At 39.1% G+C, this 13489-nt stretch overlaps 1 protein-coding gene across 1 annotated transcript in view; it reads right to left on the reverse strand.

Annotated features, from left to right (window-relative positions):
- Positions 1 to 607: 607 nt before the first annotated feature.
- The window catches only part of LOC150086338 (dynein axonemal light chain 4), a 30306-nt gene continuing 17424 nt past the window's right edge, over positions 608 to 13489 (reverse strand). Inside the window, exons 2-3 of the mRNA XM_090371311.1 lie at positions 6599 to 6682; positions 608 to 812 (exon numbers count right to left, since the gene is read on the reverse strand). Of these exons, the coding sequence (XP_090227437.1) occupies positions 648 to 812; positions 6599 to 6682 (249 nt within the window). The 3' untranslated portion in view covers positions 608 to 647. The remainder of the gene's footprint in view (positions 813 to 6598; positions 6683 to 13489) is intronic.

Raw genomic sequence — 13489 nt, forward strand, 5'->3', positions numbered from 1 at the left:
CTTAAAAAAAAAAAAAAAAAAAAAAAAAAAAAACCTAAAAATTAGATTACATTAAATGTCTAATTTAATATCAATCATTTATTTTTAAATGAAATATATATGGTAGGCCAGAAACCTCTTTGAATAGCACTCATATACTTATTTTGCTAACTAAAACTGTGTGTTTTATGAAGGTTTAATGGCACATAAGCATCTGGTGCTATAATGCACCTAACTAAAACAGCATAAGCTTAACACACACACACACACACACACACACACACACACACACACACACACACACACACACACACACACACACACACACACACACACACACACACACACACACACACACACACACACACACACACACCAGGGTGTAGGCGGGATATAAATTTATTTCCAAATACAATCAGTTCTTTAAATATGCAAAACAACCAGCACAGCTCTGTCATTACATGAAATAATGGACCTTACAGGGCAAGTTTTGCATACATTCATCCCAAAAAATCTTATCTAAATATCTAGCAATACTGAAGGCTGTGTAAAGTTTGATGCTAATTATTATACTTAAGTAGGAACTTGAGTGAGTACTTAAAATAATCACAGTTAAAATATGGCAGCTAAGAGCAGTACTGAATCCCCCTCCCACTATATCACATAAGTTAGGAACACTTCCAAACACAAATAGCTAAATTGCCTGCAAAGAACATATATAACAGGCTTTTGACTTCATGTGTAACCTCAAGACCAAAGGCTTCGCCAACAACAACATGCCAGGCAGTGCCATATTTTTTATCCATTGTTTCTTTAATAAGTTTGGCTGCTTTCTGAAAATGAAACAATTAATGGTTAATTTACACTTTTAATGTACACCAATTTTTATACACATAAGGTAACTTTAATGTGAAATAAAATCTTCTACATAAAATCAGGATGCTCTATGTGGGAAGTGCTAAAGCACCATATGCAAAATATGTATAATACATTCTGTGTATTTTAAGCCCAACACTATTTAGAAAGGAAGATTGCAAAGTGCTATTTTTACAGTCACTTAAGCAGGCAAAAATTAAAGTACACTGGCGCCTCGACTTACAATAACATCGACATCCTCAGGAACTGATATACCTTCCATACGGTCTTTTATTTTAAGGACTGATGATATTTGCAGATACTGATGGCTTTCCGATATAGCTGAAAAGATACATGGGATGGAAATTTTCAGACACATGGCACACAGAACATCACTCATACGATTGTTCTCAACCAATTAGCATCTTTGTTACTGTTCAATGCGTAGTGCGCAGAACATCACTCGTACGATTGTTTCAGATCTATGACAATCTGAAACAATCCTAACCTAAAGCTCCATCAACCAGTGGCAGTGCTGTGCACTTTGAAGACTTTAAAGACAGCAGAGGCGGGTTCGAGTGCTTCAAAAAAAGGGCGAATATCAAAAGTGTTGAAAGGCATGGGGAGACATCCAGTGCTGATAAAAAAAGCAGCTCAGACCTTTAAAATTGAATTCTTACAGTTTGTTGATTGGGAGGGTTATCTTCTCCAGCAGGTTTTTAAAATTGACGAAACCAGCCTCTTCTGGAAGCGAATGCCCAGGGACACATACATCACTAAAAATGAGGCTAGTTTACCTGGGCATAAGCCTATGAAAAATAGACTCACTTTCCTGTTGGGTGCCAATGCCTCTTGAGATTTTAAGCTGAAGCCTTTGTTTGTGTATCAATTTAACACTCCCAGAGTATTTAAACAACAAAAGGTCGACAAAAGTATGCAAGAGTGTTTTGGCGCAGTAACAAGAAGGCCTGGGTTACAGGATATGTCTTCAATGAACAGCAGCTTAAAGTTTTTTGTCCTTCAGTGAAGGACAAAAAAATCTTGAGAAAAACGAGTTTCCTGTGAAGGCACTACTCCTGCTGGATAATGTGCCAGACAACATCCCAACCTTGTTCAATCTCTTGAGGCACAATTTGGCTTTGTTCAAGTCAATACCGCTTCAACCAAATACCCAACACTGCTTCAACCAAACCAGCAAGTGATTGCAAACTTCAAGAAAATCTACACCATGAAAATGTTCCCAAGTTGCTTTGCAGCGACCTCTGGTGAAAATGCTCTTGCCCTCAAAGATTTTTGGAGGTCAAAGTTCAACATGCTGGACTGTGTGAGGCTGATTGTAAGTGACTGAAATGATGTTTCCACCGGGTGCTTAAATTCAGCCTGGAAAAACATCTGGCCTTTAATTACTCATAACGTTGACAGATTTGAAGATGATGGTACTTTGACAAATGATATTGTCACTCTTGGTAAATCAATGGGTCTAGAGGTTTTGAAGAGGATGTGGAGGACCTTATTGACCCTCACGGGCATGAGCTAACAACAGAGGAGTTACAACAGTTAGAGAAAATTTACGGAGAGTGACACTGGAGAGAAGCAGTAAAACACCTCCCGACATGAAACACTCATGATGTGCAAAATGGAAGACAAATTCATTTCTTACTTCAGGAAGCTACAAAAAAGGTAATCAAAAACAGTACACTTTGGACAGTTTCATTGTCAGTAGCATCAAAAGACAAAAGACTGAAAATACACCAGATGCTTTATATAGTCCCACCACCACTACGCCACCATTGATTTCATCAGCTCTGCACTTAAAAGTCTAAAGTAAATGCTAATTTATTGTTTGTTTGTTTGTTTTTTATTTTAAGATGTTTTATGACTATTCATTAAATAATCTATAAAACATGTGTTTATGTTTTATAGATTATTTTATCTATAAACAACATATTTTATGTGTTGTTGGGGTATAAATTACAGTCAGTTCTGCTATAATGCGGTACATGTGTTCCTAAAAATCTCCACGTTATGGTATTTCATGCATTAAAAACAACAAGATTTATGGGAAAAATAGGGATGGGGCAGAGCACTCAAAAAAAATGTTCAGTGTGATAAGTAAAACACAAAAAAAAGTTTGAAAGCCAATAAAAATTTCTAACACAGATTTAAACATCTTCAATTTCTAAAAAATAAATAAATATTACAGTAAATATAGCACTGTAATACAGTCGATTCCAGTTATTTGAGACACATCGGGACAAGTGCATTTTGGCCCAATTAAGCAGCTGCCCCAATTATCCGAAGTTTCACGTAAAGGGGCTCACATCTGGTGAGTATGGGCTTGGCACACCCAGGGTCCTAAGTTGGATATCATCATTCTTCTCTTTCTTGGTAATACCTCTCTCTCTCTCTCTCTCTCTCTCTCTCTCTCTCTCTCTCTCTCTCTCTCTCTCTCTCTCTCTCTCTCTCTCTCTCAGAGTAACTTGGGAATCATAATTTAATTTTTTTTTTTTGTCTGGTGCAGCATAAGCCTCAGGGTTCCTTGCACCATGTGGATGATGATAATAATAACAATAAATAGTTAAAAATACAATGGACACCCACTTTACAATTGGTTCACTGTACAATCAAATCACGTTATGATGGACTCACGAGGCAGTGTTAGGTGGGTCAGAAAACTGCTAGCTTGGGGGGATACAAGGACTAATAGATTAACAATAGCCACTGGCAGAGATGAAAATGATTCTTACACTGCTTCTATTGAAATGAGCAGCAGCCTGTCAAACAAGGTGCACGGTATTTCAGAGACTGCTGGGAGTCACTGCGGTGCAAGTAAACACATGGGTTGTGTTAGGGTAGCTAAGAATAGGAACAGGTGCATGTATACTTGTGTGTACACCAATGCTAGGAGTTTGGTAAATAAATTTGATGAATTTGAGGTATTGCTCAAAACATCAAAGGCAGATACTGTTGGGATATCAGAGACGTGGTGTCACACAGATATAAGGAATGCAGAACTGGAATTTGGGGAGTACAATGTGTACAGAAAGGATAGACAGGACAGGAAGGGAGGAGGGATTATGCTATTAGTTAAGAAACACATAAAATCCAAGGAAGTGAAGCCAGTTGACATTGCTGAACAGTGCAGTGTCCACCAAACTGACTCGACACTGCACTGTCCAGCACTGCATTGCATTGCATTGCTGGACAGTGCAGTGTTGAGTCAGTTTGGTATGACATAAGCATTGGGAGATCGAAAATTGAGAGTAGGAGTGTGCTATAGGCCTAATGACTCTGATGAGTATAATAAGAAACTGTACAGGGAAATAGAGTAGGCCAGTAAATCAGCGAGTCTTATAATGGGCGATTTTAATTTCCCAGATATTGACTGGAATTTGTGGGTTGGTCACTAACTCACACACTAGCAAGGCTTTTGTAGATTTATTGGATGATTGTTTTCTACTTCAGCATGTTCAGGAGGCAACTAGAGGGAGTAATACTCTTGATCTGATTATCAGTAGTGATTCTTCATGCATTAAGAATCTGCAGATAAAAGAACCACTAGTTGGCAGTGATCACAGTGTGCTGAAGTGGGATTTACTCAAAGAGGTAACTACCATCAGGGGTAAAGGGAAGGGCTTTTGCTTTCGTAGAGGCAATTACGATGGTCTGACACAGTATTTAAATTCTATACAGTGGCACCAACTGATGATGTTACCAACAGCAAATTCAAAATGAGAAGCATTCAAAGAACTTATCTTGGAAGCTACTAGGCTTTACATACCAACTAAGAAATATTGTTCAAGTTTTAGCCCTAAATGGATGTCAAATGAACTAATGAGACATGTTATTGTTATCTGGTTTTTAGGAGCATTAGCAACTAAGGCCATATTGCTCCGGGGATATGCAGTGGTCATTCCCTGACCTTTCCGCATCCTCCGCATTTGGTGGGCATGGGCTCGAATCTGAGTCTAATCAAGAAGCGTGTGCTACACACTACTGCTCCTGCCCACCTGGCTACGGAGGTGCCTCTAATGAGACATATGTCAGAGAAGAAAAATGCATGGGATACATATAAATTAATGGGTGGCATGGAAGCCTATGATAGATATAAGCTGCCTGCCTAATCTCCTTTGTAACGAAGTCACAAAGGAGATTAGGGCAAAGGCAGATTATGAGAAATCCTTGGCAAAGGATGCAAAGAAATACAGAAAAGAGTTCTTTACCTATGAAAACTCTAGAAGGAAAGGAATGAATCAGATTGGTCCACTGGATATTGATGGTTCAACAGTTGAGAATCCTGCTCAGGTGGCTAACAAACTAAACAAGTACTTTGCATCTACATTCACATATGAGGAGTTATTCAGGAAGGGGAATGCCAGAGGTGAAGTGAACTCTGGCAGTGAGCTAGACAATTTTGTAAGAACTGAGAGGAAAGTGGAGGAGAAATTGTTGAGGATAAACATAAAAAAGGCACCCAGGATGGATGGGATCTATCCAGTTATATTAAAGGAGGCAGCAAAGGAAGTAAAAGCAAACCTTTCTCCATAATTATGAGAGCTTCTTTGGACTCAGGGGAGGTACCCATAGACTGGAGATGTACAAATGTGACCCCAATTCACAAAGGAGGATCAAAGGCTGACACAGGTAATTATAGACCTGTGAGTTTAACTTCTGTTCCAAGAAAATTAATGGAGGCACTGGTTAAAGAAGCACTGCAGGATCATCTAGACAAGACTTCAGTTATAGCTCGGACACAGTATGGTTTTGTTAAGGGGAAGTCTTGCCTGACCAATTTGACTGGCTACTACGATGCAGTCACAAAAGAACTGGATGCAGGGAATAACTTTGATATTATATATTTGGATCTTAGAAAGGCTTTTGATACTGTTGCACATGGAAGACTGCTGCACAAATTGGAGCGGTGTGGCTTTGGAGGCAAATTGCTGCTATGGATAAAGGGATGGTTGAGGGGGAGAAGACAGAGTGGTAATCAATGGACACTTCTCATCATGGACTAATGTTATTAGTGAAGTCCCTTAGGGTTCAGTGTTAGGTCCATTATTGTTTTCTGTATTTATAAATGATATTGATGATGGTATATCAAGCTTAATGTCCAAGTTTGCAGACAATACAAAGGTTGGCAGGGTTGTTAAAGACAGTACTGACGCTATGCTGCTGCTGCAACAGGATCTGGAAAGGTTGAGCCGATGGGCTGAGAGGTGGCAAATGAAGTTTAACATTGACAAATGTAAAGTACTACATATGGAAAACAGTAACCCCAGAGCAACGTATCAACTCTGTGGTACTACACTGACAGTGGTAGAGAATGAAAAGGACCTGGGAGGTAATTGTGCAGGCAGATATGAAGTTCCTCTGGGCAGTGCAGATGGGCTGCAAGAGTAGCTCATGGTGTCTTGTCAATGATATACAGGAATTTTTCTAGCAGGGATAAGTAGGTGATTATTCTCTTGTATAAGGCAATGGTCAGGCCACACCTTGAGTATTGTATACATGTCTGGAGGCCTCATTTCAAGAAGGATGTAGAGCTATTACTTCTGTTTTCCAGAGCAACTTTCCTCCTATTTGTATGTCCTGAAAATTAGGGTATTCACATTTAAAAAAAAAAAAAAAAAAAAAAAAAAGAGGGAGAGAGTAAAACTGACCTGGTTTCAAATTTTATTTAATGATGGCATTTAAATTAATAAGAAAAATGGAAATAAGATACAAGAAACTATTTAAACTAAACTATTTAAATACTGCTTACCTCATTATTTGTGGAATGTTTCTCACAGGCAGTTACACATAATTCCATAGTCTCGACACGCATTTCTTCTATCATATCTGATTGCTATAAATATAAAATAAAGTCAAGTGGTTACAAAGGGTATACCAACCTTATTTAAGTTATTCATTTCAATAAGAGCTTTCAGGCTGAAATGCATAAATAATAAGATAAAAACTTGGACTAAAATAAACCTCAGCAGCAGGTATCAAAAGCAACTGTAATCTGGAATTATTTATAACAATGAAAATTTCATCCTCATTCAATTTTCTTTTCCTTTTGAAACCTTACATACTTCAATTAGGTCTCCTCTAAGGCCCCTAGTTACCAATCTCTACAAAGTCTCCCCATATGGACCCATTTTTCCAATTTCATCAGGCACCCTTTGGACCCTTTTTAAGAAACAATGTCTGTTTTTAGGTGCATGTGGCCTCCATACCGGAACACAGTATAAGTGCAGTTTTAGAATTTTCATATACGGTGGGGTTATGACCTCCCTGTCTCTACAAGGAAATGTTCAATAAATCATCAAGAGAACACCAAGGGCTTTCCTTGCTATTGTCCATATCATAACTCCCAAATCTCTTCCTTCCTTTAATGTTTTTTTTATTCAAACCCAAAAAGTACATAAGTTATTTTGAGGTTTTTATTCTCAAGTGTAAGCTCTGAAGCTTTTGATACTGATGCACATATAGAGACATTTGAGTTCGATAAGAGAAAGTTATCAATGGAAACTGCTCTTCGTGGACTAATGTTATCATTGGTGTCTCACAGTGCTGGGCCCACTTTTTTTTTCTGTATTTTTTAATGATATGTATGAAGGTATATCGGGCTTGGTGTCTAAGTCTGCAGATGATACAAAGGTTGGCAAGATGGTTAATGACAGTTATCAGGGTAAGCTACTGCAACAAGATCTAGAAAAATTAGGCAGTTGGGCTGACAAATGGCAACTGAGGTTTAACCTTGACAAATGCAAAGTATTGCATATGGGTAGCAGTAATCCCAGATTAATGTACCAACAATGTGGTAATGCACTCAGTAGTGGAACATGAAAAAAATCTTAGGGTAATTGTGGAGTCAGATATAACATTCTCTGAGCAGTGCAGGTAGGCTACCAGGACAGCACACATGGGGTTCTGTCAATGATATACAGATATTTTGCTAGCAGTAACAAGATGATTATTCCATTGTATAAGCCAATGGTCAGGCCACATCTTAGGTACTGCATACAGGTTTGGAGGCCTCATTTTAGGAAGGATGTAGTGTGATGGAGTGAGTATAGAGAAGGGCAATGAGATTGGTGAGGGGGGACAAAGGAGTGCTCTTAAGAAAGGCTTCAGTTATGCAAATTGCAGTGTCTGAAGACTAGGCACCAATGAGGCATTTAAGGCTTTGAATGGATTGAGCAAGCTCAATGCTGATGGGATTCTTCCTCTTGCTCAGGCTATGCACATGAGGGGGACATGAATTCAAACTGGAGGAGGATGGTTGTTATAAAATAGATGTGTGGAAGTTTGCTTGTAGCCAATGGGTGGTTGATTGTGGAAAAAAATCTTCCGTCTGATGTTGTGGAAGTGGATAGATAGATGAAATGCGAAGGTTTATTTTTTTATTTATTTATTTTTTTGGTTGATGCTGTATAAGCTTGCTTTCTTGTATCATTGACAATACTAATACTATTTAAGTCGTCCTGAAGAAACTGTGCTTGGTGCTGATCATTAAATACTCTACTGATCTTGACATCATACCTGTATCCCTTTGTTAATGTCATTTAAGAAAATAAAAACCACACTGGTCCAGGTACCAATCCTTGGCCAATTCTAATTCTTATATTAGTGTTAGTATTAGCCATACAGTGCAAGGAAGTCACAGACTTTTGATGCACTGGCCAAAAGGGGGGGGGGAGTAGATAACAAAATATAAATTATGCACTTCCCTCCTCATACAGGAACTATCCAGTTAACTTTCAATTTCTTCAAACTGTCAAGCCCTGCCTACCTGCGGAAACAACTTTTCCACTAATTGATTCACTGGCTAAAAGAAAACTTCCTATAATCTAAGCCTCTTCCCCTGTAATTTAAATTTATGGCCTGAATGAATGAAGAGCCTTATAAACCTATTCATGACCCTCTAAGATGCCTGGTTGCCAAGCTCTGTAGCTCACATAATCAAAGTCTTTCCTCATATGATTACCCTTTTGCTGAGCTGTATTCTGATCAATATGGGGAATGCAAGAATAATATCCCAAATGATGAGCTGTACACTCAAACATATGGAGTTCCACAGCAGACAACCCAAGAGACACCTTCTCCTCACTACTGTGGTATCAACAACATGCTGGTTGGACACCAGAGGACTGGAAAGGAATGTGCTGGTTGGACGAGTCCAAATACCTGGTGCTACATGCCAACGGATGCCTTCACATGTGGTGCAAGCAACACGAGTCTATGTACCCATCGTGCATGGTGCTCACTATCCAGGCAGGTGGTGGCAGTTGGTTAACATGGGGTATGTTTTGCTGGAAAGAACTAAGATCCCTGGTGTGTATGGACAAACATTTAACTGGTGTGAAATGTTTGTCACAGGTGTGTGTGTGTGTGTGTGTGTGTGTGTGTGTGTGTGTGTGTGTGTGTGTGTGTGTGTGTGTGTGTGTGTGTGTGTGTGTGTGTTCTTGTTCTTGTTTGTGATCTCCAGGGTCCCTCCACCACCAAGACACCACTGTATCTTCTGTACATGGCATCGGTCTGTAAATGTTGTTTGTTGTGTTGAGTGCCGGCACCTGGCAACTTTGCAGCTAGGGAGAAGCAGACACCTGGTTGGCTGTCCCCCCCCAGATAGGTGGCATAGTGATGGTTGTGTTAAGTGCTTATGGAATTGTGCTCCTCTTTTTTGATGTATAAGCATGGTTTAAAGAGTAGTTACGTTTATTAAATACATGACATGGATTGAGATAACATTGGTGAGTCACAAGATAAAATTTTATTGCAGGTGCTGAAGAGACACACAAGATACTGGCGTTTGAAAATTTTGTCTCTAATAGCAACACATATATAGACCATAGCCTCATAAGCTTATCATAGAGGATTTTCCCTTGTGAAAATTCCCATAGACTTTACATTGTCCCATTGAAATAACATTACACAAATGAAGACTTGATACCTTGTTGCCTTGGATTGGGTTAGCCACCTTTAGAGAGAAGCCATTAAATATTTATATGTGATCATATACTGTGGACATATTAGTGTTTTATTACTTTGAATTCATATTTACATTTTGTGAAAGTCCCATAGGCTAACATGGGGCTAGTTTTGGGCTACTTTTAAAGAAACTTAAAGTGGCTATAACTCTCTTAATTTTGGGGTTGAGGATCTTATATTTGAAGAAAAGAAACTTCTCGAAATTACTTATTTGGTGCATAATTTTGTGGTGCACCCTGTACATTAGGGGCTGAGATCTGCAAACCTGCCTTGGGGAAATCTTCAACTCTTATGCAGATTTCACCCTGGGTGAGGAAAAGTATCTATATAGACATATATTGATAGACTGTGGGAATTAATTGTTTTTGTTGTCTAGATTACTTTTCTAAATAACATAATGTCAGAAGAAGACAGAGATATTACTTGGTCCCAGGAATTTGAAGCATATTCACCTTCTGTGGATTTTGCAACAAGACAGGTGTCTCTTGAGAAAGAATCTTCTCAGACACCAGTAAGGAATAAAGGTAAAAGGAAATCAAAGACCCATAAAACTATTATAATATGGGAAAAAGACAAACTGAAACTTGATAAAACAAATATGGAAAAAATTATGACCTTGAATGATGAAGATATGAACCGCCATCTCTCGTTCAAGTAGTTCAAGCAAGTAAAGACGAGAATGGTGAGGGTTATGGAGTTTTTGATTCCCCAAGTGGTGTAGGGGATAATATAATTACTGTTTGTAGTAAGGACCATAAGATTTCTTTTATAGATAGTTTAAACCTGGTAGAATCATTAATTGCCTCTGAGGTGTACGTGGCATTGGCTAAGATAAGAGGGCATTAGGAGAAAATGTCTAAAGCAGGCATGTCAAACATGCGGGCCGCATGCAGCCCTTTGCAAGCACACCTGCAGCCAGCACAAAGGACACTGTAGCGATTCACAAAATTTGTTAATTAATTTAGGTAATTTAGAATTTTGAAGATTGCGCGCGGCTGCCTGACGACACGAATTCTAGCATTCTTGCCAATTTATTGGTGTAGGTACCTGGTCCTGATCCAAATTCCACGGCCCACAAGTGAAAAAGGTTCCTCTCTCATTAAGGTAAACCACTCGGCCTGAGTGAGAAAGTGGAACCAACGAGCATGAGGTAAAAACATTGACAAACGTAAAGTACTACACATGGGAAACAGCAACCCCAGAGCAACGTATCAACTCTGTGGTACTACACTGACAGTGGTAGAGAATGAAAGGGACCTGGGGGTGGTTGTGCAGGCAGATATGAAGTTCTCTGAGCAGTGCAGACGGGCTGCAAGAGTAGCTCATGGTGTATTGTCAATGATATATAGGAATTTTTCTAGCAGGGATAAGGAGGTGATTATTCCCTTGTATAAGGCAATGGTCAGGCCACACCTAGAGTACTGTATACAGGTCTGGAGGCCTCATTTCAAGAAGGATGTAGAGCTGCTGGAAAGAGTACAGAGAAGGGCAACAAGATTAGTGAATGGAACAAAGGGGTGCTTTTACGAAGTAAGGCTTAAGTTTTGCAAATTACAGTGTCTGGAGACTAGGCACCAGCGAGGTGATCTGATAGAGGTGTATAAAGCCTTGAATGGTTTGAGCATGCTCAATGCTGATGGGATTCTTCCTCTCGCTCAGAATAATCACCTGAGAGGGCATAAATTCAAATTGAGGAAAGACAGATGTAGGATAGACGTGAGGAAATTTGCCTTTAGCCAGCGGGTGGTTGGTTGGTGGAACAGACTTCCATCCCTTGTCGTGGAAGTTGATAGCCTAAATAAGTTTAAGGCTCAGCTGGACAGGTATTTTAAATGAACAGAGGGGTAAAGTGGAAGCGGTTTCTTTATTTTTTTTATTTTTATTTATTAATTTTTTTTTTTTTTTGGCTGATGCTGCATAAGCTTGCTTTCTTGCATCAAATGCCTCTACTAATGCTAATGCTAAAAAACCCGTTTATCTCGCTCGTAACAATACATAAGCTGGCCTAAATTTCGTTTCAGTTTTTTAACCGGTGATTTTATTTTTAATTTAATTTTATTATTTTTCAGATTGCACATCATCATCTTTAAAAATGGCTAGTGCTTCTCCAGCTAAGAGAAAAAGGAAACTGAACGAAGAAGGCGAGTGTTTCAAGAAAAATGGGAATTACAGTATTTTTGCACAACGGTGAATGGAAAGATACATTGTTTAATTTGCAACAAAAGCATTGCCAAGGCAAAAGAGTACAACTTGAAAAGACATTATGAAACGAACCATCGATCTTACGATAAATATGAAGGCCCAATGCGTGTCTCAAGACTCAAGGAATTGAAGGCTAACGTGAGACAACAACAACAGACTTGTTTTACGAAAACTGAGAAAGGGAATGTCGCTTCCGTTACTGCAAGCTATGAACTCAGCCGAATGATCGCCATGAGTGGGAAATCTTACAGTGAAGGAGATTTCGTAAAGCAATGCCTTGTAAAAACAGCTCAAATTGTGTGTCCAGAGAAAGCACACTTATTCAAAGATATTTCATTAACCAGGAACATTGTTGCTGAACGGATTGATGAAATGTCAAGTGATTTGAAACAACAGTTGAAGGCCACATCATCAAAATTTGAACATTTTTCAATTGCTATTGATGAGACTGTTGACGTCACTGAAATAGCACAGCTTGTGGTTTTCATCAGGGCTTGTGACAGTGAATTTAATATTTATGAAGAACTGATTGAACTGATCCCCATGCACGACACTACAACAAGCCAGGATATCTTTGAGAAAGTCGAGCAGGTTCTGCATGACTATGGTTTGGATTTGAGTAAACTTGCATGCTTATCTACCAACGGTGTTGTGAATATGGTTGGCAAACATAATGGTGTTGCTGCCATGTTACGAACAAAAATAAAAAACTCGCATCCAGATTCATCATTTGCACATTTTCACTGCATTATTCATCAACAAAATTTGTGTTCAAAGATTTTAAAATTGGATCATGTGCTTAGTTTAGTCACAAAGACAGTGAACTATATCAGAGGCCATACTCTCAACCATCGTCAATTCAGCCAGTTGTTGGAAGATTAGCATTAGTAGAGGCATTTGATGCAAGAAAGCAAGCTTATGCAGCATCAGCCAAAAAAAAAAAAAAAAACCCACTTCCACTTCACCCCTCTGTTCGTTCAAAATACCTGTCCAGCTGAGCCTTAAACTTATTTAGGCTATCAACTTCCACCACAAGGGATGGAAGTCTGTTCCACCAACCACCCGCTGGCTAAAGGCAAATTTCCGCACGTCTATCCTACATCTGTCTTTCCTCAATTTGAATTTATGCCCTCTCAGGTGATTATTCTGAGCAAGAAGAAGAATCCCATCAGCTTTGAGAATGCTCAAACCATTCAAGGCTTTATACACCTCTATCAGATCACCTCGCTGGTGCCTAGTCTCCAAACACTGTAATTTGCAAAACTTAAGCCTTTCTTCGTAAGCTTTTTTCCTCCTCACGTCTAGAAAAATAACTATATATATCATTGACAATACACCATGAGCTACTCTTGCAGCCCGTCTGCACTGCTCAGAGAACTTCATATCTGCCTGTACAACCACCCCCAGGTCCCTTTCATTCTCTACCACTGTCAGTGTAGTACCACAGAGTTGATACGTTGCTCTGGGGTTGCTG

Source organism: Mastigoproctus giganteus, chromosome 4 (genome assembly GCF_048544385.1).
Source record: "Mastigoproctus giganteus isolate SK-2022 chromosome 4, ASM4854438v1, whole genome shotgun sequence".
In the NCBI taxonomy this organism is placed as follows: Eukaryota; Metazoa; Arthropoda; class Arachnida; order Uropygi; family Thelyphonidae; genus Mastigoproctus; species Mastigoproctus giganteus.